We start from the raw sequence: 20,429 nt of genomic DNA, 5'->3' as shown, positions 1-20,429 counted from the left end.
TCATGTGGGAACTCAGAGGTTATTTGTGATTTAAGTATAAACCACTTATAGTCTGGTGTTCCATATAAACATTTCTGCCAGGACTACTGTTCTTGTGGGACACTGACTCTATGACCCCTCATTCACCCTCAGCATAAAAATTTAAGTTGACTAATAGGCGTCTCGATCGCTCTCATTTTCTTTGAAGGGCTCAAGTTCCAAAGTCAGCAGTCTCTATAACTTCTTCCAGGCTGTTTCTGCTGTGAGAGCACGTAAACTCTTCCCTGGGTATAACTAGCTTGTAGAGCAACGTTCTGGCTCTGCACCTCTTCGACCCATGTGCTAACTCGTTAGCAAGGTCTTTCAGAAGCCCACTTCTGCACTGCAGCTGGATTATACAGGCAGCCTCTCCTTGCCAAAAGCGATGGCATGTTCATTCTGACATAAGCCCTGATGTCATGGGAATGATATGCCGTATCTGGCCATGTGGAAGTGCTGAGTGATTAAAGCTGGAAGCCTGAACAGAGGTGAACCAGAGAAGTCTGTCTTGTGCAAACCATCACTCTTCATACTTTTAAGTGTCCTCTTCAAAGACAGGTCAGGTTTTGCTACCAGGACTACTTTGCCAGCAAAGTTAAGTGCCAAAATCAGCAATACTGTCATGTGATCTTTCCTTGGTCACTTAGAATGGCTACCAGTGTCATAGAATGCTATTCTCATACTTTTGGCTTTGCTTTTTATTTAATTCTATAAGTAGTTCCACCTGAGTGGATTGACCGTATCTGCTCAGGCAGGGCCTACCATGACCAGATCAGCGCTGACCCCAGGAGCTGTACACCCTCATCCGCTCACCACGTTCCCCTCTGATTCCTGCTGCAGTTACTTCTGTGACCAGATCGGCACTGACCCTAGGAGCCGTACACCCTCATCTGTTCAACCCTCTCAGTTATTTCCGTTAAAGGGAAGCTTCTCTTTTCTTCACTCAGGCAACCCAAACTTATTTTCATTTGCTTAGTGAGTTCACTGGCACACCTGTTCCTGCCCTCTACACCTCCTTTCTCTGCTTCTATCTTCTCTGTGCAGTGTAGACTAATATGAAGACAAAAATACTGAATTCAGCAAAAATGTATCCATGCCTATACAGTCCAACATGCAATTCTGCACATGCTATTTCATTTACTGTCAACCCCAGGTAACAGACAAGGATTTTGTAAAGAATGGTGTTTTAATCACTTGTCCAAAGTCACAGAGCTGGTGGAGGCAAATTAGGAATCAAAGGCAGGCTTTCTGATTCCTTCCTACAAATGAACCCATTTCTCTCGATGTTACCTACTCATTCTGTTTTAAAATATCACTGCCATGACCGTTTCATTGGCTGATACCATAATTTTAAACCATTAAATTTACTTTATTAAATGTCTATGCTAAAATTAAAATGAATGTTCAAATTTACAGATTTCTTTTTCTGTATAACATACACATAAATGTTTCAGCCCAGAGCCCTAAATATTTTCACTGCTAGGAAATATCCTTTACTTAAGGTCTGCTCCTTACTCCTGTATCATCTTGATTCTCTCAGTGAAGAGTCTCTCTTTTCCACAGTCTGACAGCCATGGAGCACAAGCTATGTGTTGACTCCTCCATTCCCAAGCCTCTTTAACTCTGCCCAGGATGAATAGAAGAGGGTTTCAATTCCATGAAACTCTATATTAAAGGCATATGATGACACACCATCCCATGGGAAAGAATGAGGAACATCCCCTTGCCATCATGCACATTTAATAAACTCCAGGTATAGTTTTTGCTGGGAACAAAAGAGCAACACCATTACCTGCAGAGGGAAAACATGTCTTAGCATCTACGGAGACCACCCAAGACGGGGGCTGAGTGTGGAGCCCTGGGCCAGAGCACTCACATGGAATCCACAAGCGTCCGAACCAGAGCGATGAGATTCATTCCTCTTGGCTTCCCCCTGTGCGTCTCCCTCTTCTGTTCCACTTTCGAATATGCTGTCTCCGGTGAGTAAGAATGCGTGGGAATCTCTTCCTTCCCTACGATAAACCTGGAGGAGAGAGCATGGGTCAGTCATTTTCACCTCTCTTTGTTCAGTAGGAAAAAAACTGTTTCAATAAAAACACAGTTTAGAGAGTTTTTTAGTTAAAACATTATTTTCACAACTTACATAAAGTAATATTATACTCTAAAAAAAGATTTAAAAAATCTGAATTTACTTGATATGCTTATATTTTTTAATCAGATTGATTAACTACAACATACTATAGGACTTCTATGAGGCACTTGGTACATTCTTTAAGGTATCACATGCTTTAAGTTTTTCGGAAGAAGCAGGCCAGTTTGGATCCACAGGTCAATCACAATTACATAATTGAATTAGTTTCTCATTCAGAGTAAAACTAAGTTTATGCCTGATGGCTATTAGGTCCAAATGGCCCCCAACCCCGACTGAACTCTGACCAGATAAACACAGAGATTGCTAGAGGATGAACAGAAGCTTACACTGGGCGTTCTTCGGCTACTTGGGAAGCAGTGAGTTTCTGTCAGAGCCACTGCTTCCGGCGTTTCCCCGGCACGGCACTCCAGTAGGGCAGCTAGTTGCCTATTAGCACTTATCTATAACACATAGCAAAGGTCCTGGCTCTTCCGGCCTATGAACTTCCCCCCACTCTATTCTAAACTTCCAGGCTGTTTCAGCTTACAGATTCCCTCCCAGACATCTACCTGCTCCCTTTAAAACCAGCAAGGCTCCTCTACCTTCCCATCCCATCCTCTGCACCCCAGGAGACAGCCAGAGCAGCTTTGGATTTCTCCAAATAAATCTTTCCTTCCGCCCATGGAGTGATCAAGTTGGTGGTTTCCCTGCACTCTTGCTTACATCTCTATCTTTACTGATAAGCGGTGGCATTAGGAAAAGTCCTTTGCATAGGAAAGGGCTGTAGGTCTCCAGGGAAACAGTGCTAACTTAGCTAAACTAAGGGTGGCGACAGGAGCAGCAGCAGCACATGCCTTTAATACCAGGAGGCAGAGGCAGGCAGATCTATGAGGCCAGCCTGGTTTACAGAGTGAGTTCCAGAACAGCCAGGGCTACACAGAGAAACCCTGTCTCAGAAAAAACAACAACAGCAACAAAAAATAGTGGTAACTAAAGAATAAAACCAGAAATACTGACCTACCCTCATATCCTTATTATTGTTATTTATTCCAATCTACTTATTTTTCTTTGGAAAGACCAAACACATGGAGGAGACGACCATTTGTCAAAACAATGCAATTGAAAATGTTCCTACCATTAGCTACCACTGGAGAAGTGAGCTTTCTCAGAAGTTCCACACTGTTTTGAACCCCACTGTAAGAGTCACTGCTGTTACAAAGAATACCTGAACTTTACTAAAGAACCCCACACCTTCTGAACTTTCAGAAAGTCTATCCATACCTAAAATACCAATTCAACAGAGGATCAATACTACTGCAATAACATTCCAAGACTGAGACCTGTGACAAACAGAATATGAAAACTTCCTGTTGCCTGCGGATCAAGATGTAGGACCCTCAGCTACTTCTCCAGCACCATGTCTGCCTGCACACTGCCACGCCCCACCATGATGATAATAGACTGAACCTCTGAACTGTAAGTGAGCCCCCTCAATTAAATGTGTTTTTTTATAAGAGTTGCTGTGTTTATGGTGTCTCTTCACAGCACTAGAAACCCTAACTAAGACAACATGACGGCATAGTGCCAACAAAAAATTTTATAAATGGCATATCATTTGAACCCATACCAACAGTACAGTTACTACACTTCCCATGAGTTAGCATGAGTGACCACCCTGTGCACAGAAGTCACATTCTCAGTGACCACTGACACAGAGCTGTCTGTCTAGAGTCTGATGTCTCAATCACTGAGCTACGCCCCTTTCAACACCTGCACTGGCTCATGGCCCATGGCCCTTCTCCCTTGCCTCTAGCTATCCCAGTGCCTTCAATTCGTATCTGAACAGACAGACAATTTCTCCATAAAATTTCTAGAGGAAGTTTCCTAAAGTGCAGATCTGAACAGAGAACTTCACCAGCTTATGACCTACTGAGTTAACTGCAAACTCCAAGTTTAACATGTGACCAGACTGTTGTTAACTTCAGTGGGCTGAGAGATTGGTCCCCTGCAGGTAAGCCAAACCCTGAAACACTCATACTCACATGGTAGATTCAAGTTTTGTTTTGTTTTATTTTTTATATCCCATACCAGTTTCCCATCATGTCATCCAATCTGTGGGTTCATGCCAACCTCCTACCCACACTTAGCTTTCAGGTTGTAATGGATGGAAAAAACCATCTATTAATCCTCACTTTCTTCCATTTTACACATATTTTTTCTCTTGAATAATCCCATTATGCTGCAAGTCCCAGTATTTATCTTGTCTTCATAACTCTAGCTCTCTGTCCCAAATACTTCTGCTGGACTCACCTTTCAAACTCATGGTTAACTGCCTGCCTAAAACCTTTAAGTATCTCTCTACTACCCATTTATCAAATCCCAATCAGTCTCTCCCCTACCCTGAACCTTAAGTCTTTGACACTCTGACCCCACCAGCGAAAACTACCTTTATATTCCCCAACAGACACTTCTATTCACCTCTATGAACAGTGCTCTTCTTCATCGTTTGTTATGCCTCAAATGTGCATCCTCTGAAAGACGGAGAGCCAGCAATCTGAACGCTCACTGTGTGTGAGCCCTACACTAAAACACCCCATGTGCAAGTTCCTCTGACCCTCAGATTACCCTCCTAGCACTGAGGCACACCCTAACTTTTCTGTCTAATACTCACAGTGAATGCCATACTACCAAACTTCACTAGGCAAGCACTCTATGGACACTGAAAAATAAAACAGTGCTTAATGACACAAACTGGGAAAATGTGGGGTTTGGATTTAGTATGTACAGTGAGATGTAAGTGAACAGTTCCATTCGACACATGACAAACTTCACATAGTGTTGCAAAAAGTTAATTGCCTACTTCATGAAAATGTTTTGAGCTATAAAATACAATAATGGTGATAACTAATGTCTACACAGTATATACAATAGCCCAATTACTATGCTAAGAGATGAGGTAAAAAGCAAACACTCTAGGAACACTTAAGATCTACTGTGCTTGACAATCCGTAAGTCCTACCCATAACTCAGTCTAAGAAATTACTCAATAAACTATCCACAAAGGCAAAGAAATACTATTGTGACTTTTAAACCTGTTACCAGATTAAAAATTAAGTTAATAAAATTTTATTGAAATTACATACACTCATATTTTTAAAAAGTTAACTTGTACCTTCTTTCAACACAAAAACAGAATGTTACTTACCTAAGTGCAGAAAACGTAAAGCCTTTCAAACCATCTTTGCACCTAAAACAAAAATTTGCAGTCATAAATGACATGGTTAGGAACATAAAGTAGTATATTAATGGCATTATCTTCCTAGAAATGGTTTACAACGTGGAATCTTCTGGTAGCGACATAAGCAATGAGACTGCAGTGAGCCACCTTACTTAAGCAACTCGTCTACTAAAGCCCCCCTGTGGCACAGGCACATAGCTGGGGCTCAAGCCTCAGAGCCAAGGTTGAAGACAATCTTTCAAGGGCTCCATCTGGATCTAAAAAGAGAGTAAAACACTCTTCATTCTACCCGGTCCCTGGGGGCTGGTTTCCTGGGAAGGAAAAGAGCACATCCACTCCCTGAGGATCCTAGGAATGTCAATTCAAGGTCCTGACTTCTCTCTCATTAATGGGTGCAGTGCAACAAGGAGCAGAGTGGAGCTGGCACAGAAAGGCTTCAAGTTCATTTCAACATCCCACAGAACCTCTGGGGAAGGCCGAGAAGAACAGGTAACATGGGACAGGAATGGAGAGAGACGGGGAGGAGAAGAATCTAAACAGTAGTTCTTGAATATTTCTCATCGCTGCTCAGTCTGGACCCTTCATTCATGTTCCATCTGATAACGACACAGCTCTATAGGTAGGCTTTCATGCATTTTGTACTTGCATCGGGGTTTAAGACCTGCAGCAACCTTACCTCCTGGAGGCCACAGACTAACATACTAACAGGACACAGAATTCCAGGTGTGGGGTAGTGGCAGTGGTAATCTGACTTAAAAGTCAAGCATTTCCCCTTCCCATCCTCCTCCTATTGTGTTGTCTTTAACTGGGAAGGATACAAGCTATGTTGTAATTAAGATTAACAATAAGTACTTAAAACAGACTTAACGACATTTGTAATACTCAATGTTCATGCAAAAATTATTATAGCCACAAAGAACCTTTCGTATATTCAGTCATAAAGGGATTTTGGATATTTATTATCAAAATCTCTTGGGGAAAAAAAGGAAATACACAAAATAATAGACTACCTTAAAATTTATATTTTACTGGATGTGACCTAGACTCTTAGAAAATATTTAAGCCACGTGAAGATGTTTTAAAACATTTAAGCATTTATTTCAGTTAAGCAGCATGATGGACTTAGTGGTCTTGTTAACAGTAGGAAATGTAACCATAAAATTTAAGTAATATACTACATAAATATATACACAGAGTGGGCATGGGGGCAAAATAATTTATAAATTAAACTAAAAATGTGTTTGGGCAAATTACATTATTAAACTTCTTAAACTTATCTTTTTCCATCAGGAGGAAGTATAATTTTAAACCCCTAATCTAGATCGGTGGAGCGGGGAAGGAGTGGGCAAGGGGCCCCCTGACTAGGGAAAAGAAAGCAGTGGATCCATTAAAAGATGATGTACATCTGGGAACAAATTTTGGCTTCGGGACGTTATTGTTAAAAGATAGCAGTTTGTCTTTGTGAGATGTTGAACAGTTAAAAGATTCTGACCACTCGGTCTAGTCAGTGGAGCATATTTGTGACCCTGCACAGCACAATTTAATTGCAGACCAAACGTCACAAAGCAGCTTTCAAGCATAATAGGGAGTTCACTAATGAATCTGCAATTTCCTTAGGATGGTCGTCTGGCTCTCCAGTGGAACCCTGTGGGAAGCACTTCGTACTGATAAAGCCTTAACATGTGTTCAGAGGGGACTAGTCTTTCTTCCATTCATGTGTATAAGGTTTGTGAAGGTAATTGAGGGTCAAAAGAACAATAAAGTAAGAAGAATCTTTAAAATGTGGTCCCACATTTTGACATTGAGTGTATTGTGGAGGTATTAACCTAACTATGAAACATTACTGAAATCTATGTTAAATGTGAAAGGCATGATATAAAGATTTCAACAAAGCAGACCCCGTTAGAAGGTTCTTCCCTTCTATGGCCTGGGTGATTACAATGCAGATCAAACCAAGTCTCCATTCAGTATTTATTCATTACATATTGGGTATTTACTGTGTATAGGAACTGCCGAAGGTTCCAGTATGTAGCCGTGGACACAAGAACATCACATTCTCATCTGACACCCACACTGGGGAAGAAATTCAGCAACAATACAAGGCACAGAATAATTGCTGTGGTAAAAACCCAGCAAGGCTGGGGAGGGAGGAGCTGGTGAAGAGCCAGGCCTTCTTTTTGTCCAGAATGGTTCAAGTAGAGTCTCTTTAAGAAGGCAAAGGATGATAGTCTGATCCGAAACTTTTCAGGAACCAGGGGAGGGCATTTCAGTCTGAAGCAGCAAGTGCAGATCAAGGCTGAGTCCACAGAGCAGTGAGGACAGACCACTGTGGTTCCTAGACTTGGAGCAGAATAGGGGAGTGGTATCATGGTGGGAATACAGTCATGGAGACCATGCAAGGGTGCCTTGGGGTGATCTCAGCAGAGGAAGATCTGTCCTAAGTCATATGGGAATTATTTTGGCCACTGAGTGGAAAGCAGATGATATGAGAGCAGAGTTAGAAGCATGGGAAGGTGACCATGGATGGAAGAGAAAAGAAGAATGTGAATGTATGTCAGAAGTGCGCTGCCAAAATTTCTTCATAGTTTGAATGTGGAAGTAAACAAGAAACAGAATTCACCACTTACTGACAGATCTTTAGTCGAAGCAGAGAACACAATGCCATTTACTAACGTGAGAACCTGTATAGGATTCTGGGAGAAAATGAAATCTGTTTTGGATATTTTAAGAGGGAGATATGCCTGAGCTGAATGAACAGAGTGTGAAGGATGCGACAGCTGGCTATCCAAGTCTGGGAGTCCTGGAAGACGACTGATTCATTTTTATGTAGTATGGAAATCCAGGAGACAGGATACAACCATAAAGAAGGAAACAGGTATATATGAAGAAATGTCAAGTGTGTGAGTGTGTGTGTGTGTAATGCCAAAACTCTTTTATAAAAAAAAATCACATCAATTTCTTCATATCACCATCTACAATAGAGTCTCATTTTATTTTCAAGTGCCCCCAAATATAACACATTCAACTTATGTACACCTAGACTTGCCATTCAGTCTGTGCAGATGATACAAACTAACTATAATTCAACTCGTATTCTACGTTTGCAAGGCTCTGTGCTAATGTAAGATGTAATGAGAAAAAGCCAGTAAATACAAAGGAGAAAGGGGTTTCCATCTCTTGCACAAAAGCCTCAGTCAATATGCTGCTCTGATCAAAGGTGTGAGGTGGAACTGCATGACACATCCTGGGAAGCCCTTAAGTTACTAAAATAGCATTCTTGATCAAATGTCCAAATGTTGAGTTAGATGTACAAATAACAGTAAAAAACAATTCTGCACAGAATGTTTTTTCTCTCCCATGCTCACTTGATTCTTGTGAAATTACTTCCCTGAGATTTTGTGATTTTCATTACAACATTGCACCAGAAGATGTCACTAGAGAACCATCCCTGGAAGAACTTAAACCTAGGAAGCAGCCTTTTGTCAAGCTTTCCTCTAAATATACATTTTACAGAGAATTCAGGATGTCACTAACAGAAAGTTACATTATGCTTTGTTAAGTAAATAGTCACGATATTTGAGTTTTGCTGTTTCTGCTTCTAAGGTCTGTAACCTTACAAAACTGTAAAATACTTAGGGTTCTACTCCTTTGCCCCAGCCAGCCTGAAACTGGATGCTGAAACTGCTGCTTCTGCTTCACTCTCTGTTCTCCCGGAAACTAAGAACAATGAGAAAGAACAACAACAAAAGTTCTGTCTGCTCAGTTTCCAACTACTGGGTGAATGCAATCAATATAAAATATTTCCTAAGTTTCATTTACAATATTTCTTCAGGAACAATGCATGGCATAAGAAAATCTTGATATTTATAAGGTTATAGATACTAATCATGATTTCTTAACCAACCTTGAGAGAACTGCAAGGCGCGCACTCGTACGTGTACACACACACACACACACACACACACACACACACACACACACACACTATGGGGAGGGGACATTTAAGGTGGATCAAAGGCAACACTTCTGTATCTATTCTGGTTCAGACTCACTGAACAGTATCCATGAAACCAAACTGTTGGCTAGTAGTAACACTCTACCTTAATCCACTCAACAATCGTTAATTGAGCATCTACTACACAAGGCCACTTGCTGATAGCCTGGAGACTGCAGACAGCTTTACATAGTGCCTTAAATACTCGAATCATCGCTTCAAACCTTTGAATTCTCTAGTATTTTCTATCAGCTCTTTAAATTATCTGCCTCACAGTAACTATGTGGAAGCACAAATAAAGCTGGAAAAGGAAAGACAAATTATATTTAAAATGGTTGTGCAAAATGCTAATTCTTAAAATATTTCATTTTGATAGTATTAATGACTACTGGTATCAAAAATAAATTACTTTATTTTATGGAAGCATTTAAAAAATTACATTTTAATGTGGTGAGTGTGTGTGTGTGTGTGTGTGTGTGTGTGTGTGTGTGTGTGTGTGTGTGTGTAAATGCCATAGTGCATATGCAGAAATCAAAGGACAACCCTCAGGAATAGGATTCTCTCTTTTTACCAGGTGGGCCCTGGAGACTAAACTCAGGTCTTGAGTCCTGGTGGCCAGAGCCTTTGCTCACTGAGCCATCTCTCCAGCCCACAAACAAAATTGTTTTTAAAAGAAATTACTCAGAATTTAAATGTTAAGATTTTTACTGGGGCCGGGCGTTGGTGGCGCACGCCTTTAGTCCCAGCACTTGGGAGGCAGAGCCAGGCGGATCTCTGTGAGTTCGAGGCCAGCCTGGGCTACCAAGTGAGCTCCAGGAAAGGCGCAAAGCTACACAGAGAAACCCTGTCTCGAAAAAACAAAAAAAAAAAAAAAAAAAAAGATTTTTACTGGTGTTATGAAAAGATGACCAATGATAATAACAGTCATGTATCATCAAAGTTTTGAATTTTTTAATTGCTGTATCATTGATACCAAAATCACAGTTTGATTTGGAATGAATCCAACAGAAAAATTTAAAAGTCAAAAAAGAATAACTGTCTACTTAAATACCTCGAATTTAGGGAACATAATTGTCCTCATTGTAAAGAGAACTCATGGAGGTGAAGAGAGCTCAGTGGTTTAGAGCATTTATTGCTGTTGCAGAGGACCTGGGTTCAGTTCCTGGCAGGAATACAGTGGTTTGAAACCATCCAGAACTCCAATTCCAGGGGCTTCAACACCCTTTTTTGACCTTTATGGGCACTAGGCACACACGTGGTGCACATACATACATGCAGGCAAAACACTCATACATAAGTCAGTAAATCTAAAAAATGCAATTTTATGTAGTTTGTTTTTTAATATGAATTAATTTTTTAATCCCACAAAATAATAAAAACTATTTGTAGTTCATTTTCCCAACTCATTTTCAAAATCGGGAATTTACCTTAGTATTAAATTATAATTCAATATATGAGATTTTACCAATAATTGTGTATTTTATTACATTTGCCTACTATGCAAATGACAAGAAAACTGACATAGAACAAATTTCATTTTATATGCTTTAAAATTTTAATATCTTCATCATAATGCATACAATAGTAGCTAACAGATTCAACTGATTGCTTCAAGCTACTCTTCAGAACCTGTGATGTGTGGGGTTAAAACATTACATTACCTAAATATACATAGCAGGATTTCCTCTTACACCTACTATTGTTCAAACAATTAAAGAGAGCTTCGTTTCAGCCTACATATACCACTTAACGTGAAAAACAGCATAATTAATGTGTTCTTATCGTGAGTTACGCCACACACACAGCAGTCTAGGGCTGGGAGACAACAATTACATTTAGAAAGGTTGTTTTATTTCTTCATGAGCAATTCTAACTCCAAATATTCTCAATAAATCCCTTCAGTGCACTTTCAAGTGAATCAACAATACTGCATTTGACTCGGATAAATATTTTATGGTACACTCATTTTATGCCTAGGAGCCCTGGGGATTGGGCTGATCCCCAAGAACCCAAAGAATGCCGCTGAGGCAGGCAGCATGGAGGGAACCAAGTGATTGAGCCCCCAGATAATTACTGCCACACTGTCTTCTGGTGTGTCCCACTTACAAATTAGAAACAGTTGGGCTTACACCCACAGGAACAACTCCAACAGAATCAGATTTCTCCTTAAATTTGGACAAGCTTGAACGGCTTTTGCTTAAAATCCACACAAGGAAAGCAGCGCTTCAAACTTCATTCAGTGGCTCAGGAGCCAACACTTGCCCGAAGAGGAATGTCAATAGGATAGATTTCCGTCTTGAAATGAATGGAAAGAGCCGCAGTGGTCACGTGTGAAGATACTGAGGAGCAGATCGCAGTTTCCAGGGCAATGGACTGAAGGGCCTGCCTGACGCACACCAGTAACACCTGCTCACACTCGACACACCAACAGTAGCACCAAGTAAGATAGATAAGACTTTTCATGTGAGTCCAAGAAAAATTTAGCAAGTGACTCAAATTCACAGCATTGGCTAGAAATAAAACTACTTACAGCAAGTGAAATTGTGTTATTAAACCAATTCTTAAAGGACCTCAAGAATAGCAAATACTCTGATATTTTTCTCTTTCCATGAATGTTGAGAAAAGATGAAACCAAGTGTTTTTTAGTTAAATAGAATTTTTAATCATATTAACGTATTTCAAATGTATATTGGTATCTATGTCATTAATACAGCAATTGAGTTTTCACACTGAATAAAATGATCTGCTATCTAAAATATCAACACTAGTCTTATCATTTTTCAGAAATGTATGCTCATTTAACCCCAAAGTTCAAATCTGATAGAAAATAAATAAAATATGCATCCTTGAGCATTTTAGAAGCCTTTGGAAATTACTATTTCTAATGAACTATTTTGATGAACCTACACAATATAATCACCCTAAATGGCAAAATATTCATTTAAAATACTCCAGCTTACTTCTTCTGAATAACTTTCCACATGCACAATAGAAATTGGGAAAGTCAGCACACACTGCAATCTTGTTAAACAAGAGAACGGTGCCAGAAATTTCAAACCAAAACTGGAACTGGAGTAACCTGAGGTAATTACATTTCACAGATGACAACACCTAGGCCAGAGAGGGGAAGTGCTCCCAGTTTGGCTCCATCTAACACCAGACAACAGGAAGTCCATCGCAACTGGCTAGCTCTTTGGCTTGAATTCCAATTGTGAAGAAGAAAGACCAGGACATGTAAAGGATCTGAGAGTACCCAAAGGAAAGCACAGACCCAGGCAAGACAATGGCAGTCATTCAACTGGTGTTAGCAAACTTTACAAGTGACAAAGGGCACGGTGAGTTTTAAAGGAACAGGTGCCCAGCTCCAAACTTTCAAACCATGCCTGAAAGCAAACTTTGGTCAAGAGCCATGCTGCCTTTTTTGTTTGTTTGATTGCTTGATTTATTAATTTTTTTTCTAACCTGCCTCCCCTCCACAACAGCCACTTTCCACCTCAGAAATAGAAAGCCTTGGTCACTACCACTGACCTACTGAAGGCACAGACCGACACTCCAGAGCCACAGAACTCGGGAACTCTAACAGTGGAGCCCAAGGATGGATTACAACTTGTGTTATAAATTCTCCATGTGGTTCTCATGCAGGTGAATGTTAAAGCCTGGGAACCAGAGGGCTGGGTTAAGTAACAGAAACAAAATCTCGATGGCTTGTAACAACAAAAGCTTACTCTTTGCTCACACCACATGAGTAACAAGGGCTGGATGGCAGACTGGAGGCCATCTTTATTTTGTATCTTACTTAGTGTGATAGAGAGATGCCCATCTGGAATGAGTGTGAATTGTCAAAGGAAGAAGAATGAGAATGAAGAAAACTGGACTCCTGCTTCTAGTTAAACGCAAGTCACTTCTACTTAGGTTCTTCAGCCAACGCACACCACAACTCCAGGTACACTGTCAGCAAGAAAGGCAAGGCATGCTTTCCCATGCAGGCGCCACAAAGGGTTGTGAGCAACAGCACCTGTCCACCATTAAGGCCAAACACATAACTGCCAAGGATCAGTTATGTTTATTTGGAACATTTAAGGAAATTCAAAACAAAACTCCCTTTTCTGCATAACATGATACCAATCGTCAGTGTTTCTCACACCAACTTTAAGCAGGGTAATTTTAAAACTCTTTTTGGTAACAAGCTTTTCTATAGCACATTAGGTATTACTTTATAGTGTGTGCATTTACTATGTATAGTCTAAGCTTCCTTCATTACTGATTTGTTAATTGTTCAGACATTTCAGAACATTCTGATTACACTCAACTCACAACAATTTTGCCGAGGAAATAGAATACTCAGTAAAAATATGCTGAAAGAAAATTTTAATCTACATAGAAATTAAGAAATCTATGCATTGTATAACAATTATATTCCTAATTGGGCACCAGGTTTCTTGAATTCATTTTTATAGCAGAAACTCTGGGGTACGCCTATTTTGATTTTCAGTTTTTGAAACAATTGGTTTGAACTGAGTACTTTAATGCCTATCAATAGCTCCTAGAACTCAACCATCATACAAAGCTCCTTTCATTTCTTCATACTGATGAGCTGGTACAGGTTTACACTTGGACATGAACATGTGCAGCTGAATCAGCCTCTTCTCAGGCAGAGGTGTTTTTAAACCCACAAATGAAATAAACTGCCATTGTAATATGAATGCATCAAGGTTAAGGGGTAAGGCTCTGCTGGCAGGCATGTTCACCACTTTACCAGGAACCGCAATCCAGCCAAGGAGAGGAGATCATAGCAATAGCAGCTACGATATTGCTGGTATTGCTTCATCGTTTCTTCGCTCAATCATACCCTTCGATACTTATTGGCAAGTACTATCTACCATGCAACTCTTCACGTTCTGGGAACAACCACTGTCAATGTCCTGCAACAGTGTCACAATCCAGAGAAGTAGTCACACAAACAAAAACTGATGCCGTATTACAGAAAGTACTTTAATAGACAGCACATGATATGAGCAAAGCACACTGGAGGAATACCCAAACCTGGCTTTGGTATCAAGGTCAAGGCACAACATAAAGGCAAAAGTAGAAACAGAAGAGAAAGGGGTACATGTCACTTGGAAAAAGAGGTAACTGGGGATCAGAAACGGTGGAAGGTTAAGGTGACTACTGCATGGGCATGAGGAAAGACTGGGAGAGAAACTGGCACAGGCTTTGTGAAAACAGGGATGAATTTCGCCTCTAAGAGAAAGGCCACACTCCTAACAGGAGTAGGATGACCCGCATGATCTCCCTACTCAAACCGCTCAATTGTTTTAAATATAATCACATTTACATGCCAAAATATCAATCTACCAACTAAATTCTGTTGAAATCAACATATATTAAAAATACCTAAAACATGTACTGTTCCTTTTTTTATATATAGAAGATGAAGCCACACAATGACGTTCACAGAATTTAATGCTTATCAAAAGATGTTAAATAAAAAACTCCAATAAGGCTAAAAATATTTCAAAACTATAGCTTAGGGAACTTATAAAGATAAAACATCAGACTTAATGGACTACAAATGTAAGTAACTAACATTATTTGTTCTAAGTCAAAAAGCTCCAGTGCTTTAGCATAATAAACACGATCTAAGTAGGTAGGCTGCCCCCACCACAAACACAGAGAAAACCCCCATTTCACCCAACTACAATACAGGGCCAGATTGTGCAGTGTGTCGGTGACTAACAGCAACACCAACTCTTTACTGTAGGAAGAAGGAAGGGCAGTGAAAGTGTCATTACAGAGGGACAAGCTGCCTTCCCCTCCATCTTTTGTAATTATCGCTATTCCCTAGGAATAATGAAGCAAACGTTACTTGTTAAAACAATTACTCATTTGTTCACAAGGAATTATTGAGCACCGAGTTAGAGTCAGAGGAGAGGGCAACAGGTTCATGAGCAGGCTGTTTAAACACTGTACTTGACTCTCCATCTGAAAGACATAAACAATGGAGCCGATGTTATAAGGCTCAAATGCTATGCATGTACTATCACTGCATGGTCATTACAGCCCCCACAGCTCCAGTAACACAGCATTGTAACTGCCACCTTGTACACAGAGGGCAGGAACAGTGAACAGTCCTGACTTACAGCATGCCCACTGGCTTAAGTCTTGTGGTGAAATAGACAATATCTTCCTGAAACCAATACCATATTGATTTCACCATGCTTCAAAATTGGCATACAGTGATTTACAAATTGCAAGTAGGTACATGTAATATTAATTGTCATATGAAATTGTGATTTGGACTGGAAACAAGTTCAAGGTCGTGAGCACATGAAGACACAAGCTGTGGTGGAGACATGTGAGAGAATAGTATTCAGCAATGAAAACAGAGCAAGTAAGTTTGTAAAAGAAAGCATCTTTAAAAAAAAATGAAAAAAGGCCAGTCAGTTATAGAGACACTATATATGATAGTGTCTCTATCTGGGAAAAAGAAAGCAAATCTTGGTAAGAGGAAGTAGATCCCCGTGTTTCTAGACGGAGGGAAACAGAGGGGGAAATGACAGCCAAAGAGCACAAGAAAACCTCCAAGGAAAGTAGGCTCAAGTGCAGGGTGCTTACCACTAAAAAAGTAAAACTAATAAGTAAATAGTTATAAAACTCCAAGAGCAGTCACTGAGTACAGGATTAATAACCCTTTAATTAGGATGCATGGTTGACAAATGAGCCCCAGGGAGAGACTGAGCCATGACGATAATTAGGGAACAACACTGGAAAGGATTCAGCAAGGGAGAAGCGGAGCAGCTTCCTTAAGCGCTGGCTCCTTCTGTCCAGGGCTCCTGGAAAGATGGAGTCTGAAGGTCAGGCCTGCAGCAGCTCTATGCATGGGACACTGCATGGGAAATTGGGGGTGGGAGGGAAAAAGGGGACTGCTTACAGGAGTGTGTTTGGAGGGCAGCGGGGATGGTGGGGGACCGGTTCAGAGTGCGTCTAGAGGGAGTTTTGTGAAGCAGCTCTCTTCTTGCAGGCATTTCCTCCTCCTTTTAAGAGTTGGACAATACTTTACTGGTTTCTATAATCAACCCAAGAAGGTAAGGCGCCACATATTTAACCCTGCGAATTACCTTATAAAGTGGGACAGGCTGCTGATTTCTGCACAATGTCAACTCAGGACTGTGAATTGGAGACTTTTCCAATGTTGACAGCACAGAGAGTTTTTCCAACTTCAAATTATACAAATTCATACGTATACCACATTTTTATAAAATGGCCAATGATCAGAGTCTACTATACTTTACTAAGGCTGAAACTATAACAGGCCCAAAACTAGATTAAAACAATTTTTAATTAGTTTGTTTTCTTTATTTGTTTACAATAGAGGGATTTGAACATACAGTTTCACACACCTCACACATGACTGGAGGGTGCTGTACTTGAGCTACATCCCCAGTCTGCTTTTGAAATATTGTTTTAGTCTGTTCTGACTAAGTTGCCCAGGCAAGACTTGTATTTTATGACCCTACTACCTCAGCCCATGTTACTTACTGTGAGATCACAATGCCCACACACCAAGACTGGCTGAGTAAAACCATTTGAATTCATAAAGCTATCTGTAACAAGACAAAAATTCATTCTTACCATAAACACTACAACCACCCCTCTTGACCTGCTTCAGTAAGGAGTGGAGGAATAAGAAGCCAAGTAAAACTGCAAGGACCATGTGTCCAAACAGAGAGCTCACTCAACACAGCAAAGCCATCTAGAAGGTGTTTCTTAGTAGAGCACCCATAATTCAGAATGTGGGAGAAAGGAGCATCCGCTGCTGCTATTTGGTTTTCCTTAGTCGAGCCACTGACATTGAGACTCACAACAGTCCTAAGGTCTGTAGAACTGTCTGTAGAAACGGAGGGTTTGCCTGCAGAAGTGCAGCAGACATATGTGGCCTAACTGCAATGTTGAAATGCTCAGTTCACCGATCCGGGTAAATATTCATCTACCATTTTAGACTTCATAATAAAGTATGGGTAGAAGCTATCAAGCTGATTCTTTCATTCCAGCCCTTTCACTATCTTACTGTAGGAGCTGAAAAAGAACTTTGTTTCTCAACCTTGGGTTTCCCAAATGAAACTATGAAGAGGATGGATGGAATGGTCTTTAAGATTCTTCACAACTTGGAGCTAGTGAGATGGATTAGTAAGGGTATCCTCTGCCAAGCCTGATGTTCTGAGTTCCATCTCCAGGACCCATAATAGAAATGACAGGAACACACACTTGCCCACACATATACATACAGATTTAATAAATAAATGTAAAATAAAAATTCTCACAAACTAAAAATCCCTGACATAAAATGTTATCCACAAATTCATGGTTCACTCAAACTTGGTATTGTCTCAATACCTCAAATTAAATCACTATTATTGAATATATACTAAATATGACAGACTGGAATATTTGATTTCAAGGAGCACTGAAGGTATTTTATATACTCTAAGTATAATGTTGTGTCTTTCTCCCAACATAAAAGTACATTTATTTCTAGTTAGGGAACTAAATACTCAAATATTCAATTTTTTTTTTTAATTCAAGAGACCTTACCTAGCTCTGAATTCACTTGTCACACTTCTGCATGTGAAAATTATCTGAGTTAAGAATAGTGGATGAGAAGGGGGTACTGCATTCAGTATTTGTTTAAAAAAAAAAAAAAGCTGAGTTTCTGCAAAATGTCCTCACTTTTCTAGCTTCAAAAGGTAAAAATATACACACGACATTGTATTAAGGAAATACCTTAAATATGCATACTATCCAATAATTAACAAAAAATGGCATAGAACATTAATAAGCCTATCCTCCAAAACCGATTTCAAACATTTTTAGAAGCTAAGAAAAGTTAGGGCGCAGCTCAGAGACAGCATGTGCCTAGCATAGGGCACACACTGGCTTCTAGCTAGCCCCACCTTCAAGCAGCAGCTAACTAGATGGTGTGTGTGTCTGCACACATGCTTCCATGTGCACATATACATACCACTTGGCTTTATGCATTTTCCTTCTTTAAGACGGATAAAGCTGAGAAATGATCATAGTCTAAAGAGTTCTAATTCCATCTTAATTGTTTCCTCACAAACCACCCTACCTTATGCCCACCATTTCAATTCAGTATTTTCCACTGCATATGTAAGTCACAATGGGGCAGAGAAACAAAGAAATATTGTATTTATTTCAAAATGTCCTTGCTGCATGACTAGGGGTCTCTGTGGAGCTTTGAAGAAAAGCAGCATGGGTTGAAAACTTTAAAATCCAGACAAGCTTGTGTTTTTCTATCCCGAGATTCTAACTTGGTGAAAAATAAACTGCTTTCCAATAAATTTGTATGTGGAGACTGTACCTGAGGTTTTAGTGTCCTGTCAGGCAAAAGTCCAACATCCAGAGTGCAATGCTCTTACAGTGCAGGCGACAGTGGCTTGACGCGTCACATCTTTACAGTCAAAGGCCTTCGTTAGAACACTGGGTTCATCCACCAGCCAATGTCTGACAGGCAGGTCTGGCCTCAGGAAGCCTGCAGTACTTGCTAGTCTAAAATGCAGGACTTCACAGTTGACTTTAGCCAGGCCTTATTCTACTTGGACATTTGGTAGAAATGGGGAACCCCTGCTTCAGAGGCGAGAGCCCAGGAGGATAAAAGGAGAATCAAGCGAAAACAGAAAGGATACCACAGAGCAGAACAGACAAAAATGATTCTGGTGTTTACTTATCTGAAATACAATTTTCCAGTGCAATAATACTTCATGTGTATTTTTTCTAATAGAAAAATTGTAGAGGCCTGAACACAGATATAAAGACTTCTTAAATATTATTTCACTAAAACAAGAAGAAACCATTTATTTACCCTAGAAATATAACAGATGCTTCTCAGAGTTGATTTTCTCCCCATTCCCTCAGCCCCCCCCCCCCAGGGTTTCTCTGTGTGGCTCTGGCTATCCTGGAACTCACTTTGTAGACCAGGTTGTGTTGTATGATATCTTGTTTGTGCTTTAACAAATAAAGCTTGCCTGGAGATTAGAGGGTGGAGCTAGCCACCAGTTAACCATAGAGGCCAGGCAGTGATAGCACATACCTTTAATCCCAGCACTTGGGAGGAGGAAGGAAGAAGATCGGGAGTTCAAGCCTACCCTGGGCTACATGAGATTGAACACCATTGATCCCAGCAACTGGGATCTCATGCCTTTGATCCCAGCACTTGAGAGGCTCAGGCCTTTAATCCCAGCACTAGGGAGGCAGAGATGGGAATATAAAGCAGGTGGAAACAGGACCCCCACACCCATTCAGTCTGAGGATTCATAGAGACAGGATTGTCCATTTGGTCTGAAATTTGGTAGAAGTAAGAAGTTTCTAGTGGATGCTGCTCTGCTTCACTGATCTTTCAGGCTTCACCCTCAATATCTGACTTTTATTGTTAAGACTACATAGAGTCTCGAAAAAAGGCTGATCTTGAACTCACAGAGATCCACCTGCCTCTGTCTCCCAAGTGCTGGGATTAAAGGTGTGCGCCTCTATCCAACTACTCTGAGAGTTCTTTAAATGGAGGTTGGTTTTTCAGAATCTAGTTCCTTTACATATAGTATAAACACCTTTAACCTTCTCTAATGAGGGGACATGAGACTGAACAACCTGAGTTCAAGAATTCTACACTTGGGTCTGGACGGGATTTTTGCTACAAAGTCTCTAAAGCACAGGATGTACTTCACTAAAAAACAAAAAGTGAGGCAGGGTGGTGGCGCATGCCTTTAATCCCAACATTTGAGAGACAGAGGCAGGTAGATCTCTGTGAGTTTAAGGCCAGCCTGGTCTACAGAGTTAGTTCTAGGACAGCCGGGGCAACACAAAGAAACCCTGTTTCAAAAAAAACGAAAGAAAGAAAGGGGGAGGGAGGGAGAGAGAGAGGAGAGAGAGAGAGAGAGAGAGAGAGAGAGAGAGAGAGAGAGAGAGAGAGAGAGAGAGAGAAAGAAGAAAGAAAGAAAGAAAAAAGAAAGAAAGAAAGAGGGAGGGAGGGAGGG

The 20,429-nt window shown here is 40.4% G+C and overlaps 1 protein-coding gene across 2 annotated transcripts in view; it reads right to left on the bottom strand.

Annotated features, from left to right (window-relative positions):
* Tmem135 (transmembrane protein 135) overlaps positions 1 to 20,429 on the bottom strand; it is a 200,616-nt gene that overhangs the window by 16,333 nt on the left and 163,854 nt on the right. For both annotated transcript variants that reach the window (XM_028894961.2, XM_028894962.2), the window contains 2 exons: positions 5,355 to 5,396; positions 1,895 to 2,041 (listed from right to left, as the gene is read on the bottom strand). In XM_028894961.2, the coding sequence (XP_028750794.1) occupies positions 1,895 to 2,041; positions 5,355 to 5,396 (189 nt within the window). The remainder of the gene's footprint in view (positions 1 to 1,894; positions 2,042 to 5,354; positions 5,397 to 20,429) is intronic.

This window comes from Peromyscus leucopus, chromosome 1, assembly GCF_004664715.2.
Source record: "Peromyscus leucopus breed LL Stock chromosome 1, UCI_PerLeu_2.1, whole genome shotgun sequence".
Lineage (NCBI taxonomy): Eukaryota > Metazoa > Chordata > Mammalia > Rodentia > Cricetidae > Peromyscus > Peromyscus leucopus.
Note: the sequence above shows the minus strand (reverse complement) of the source record. Positions and strands in the feature narration are given on the sequence as shown.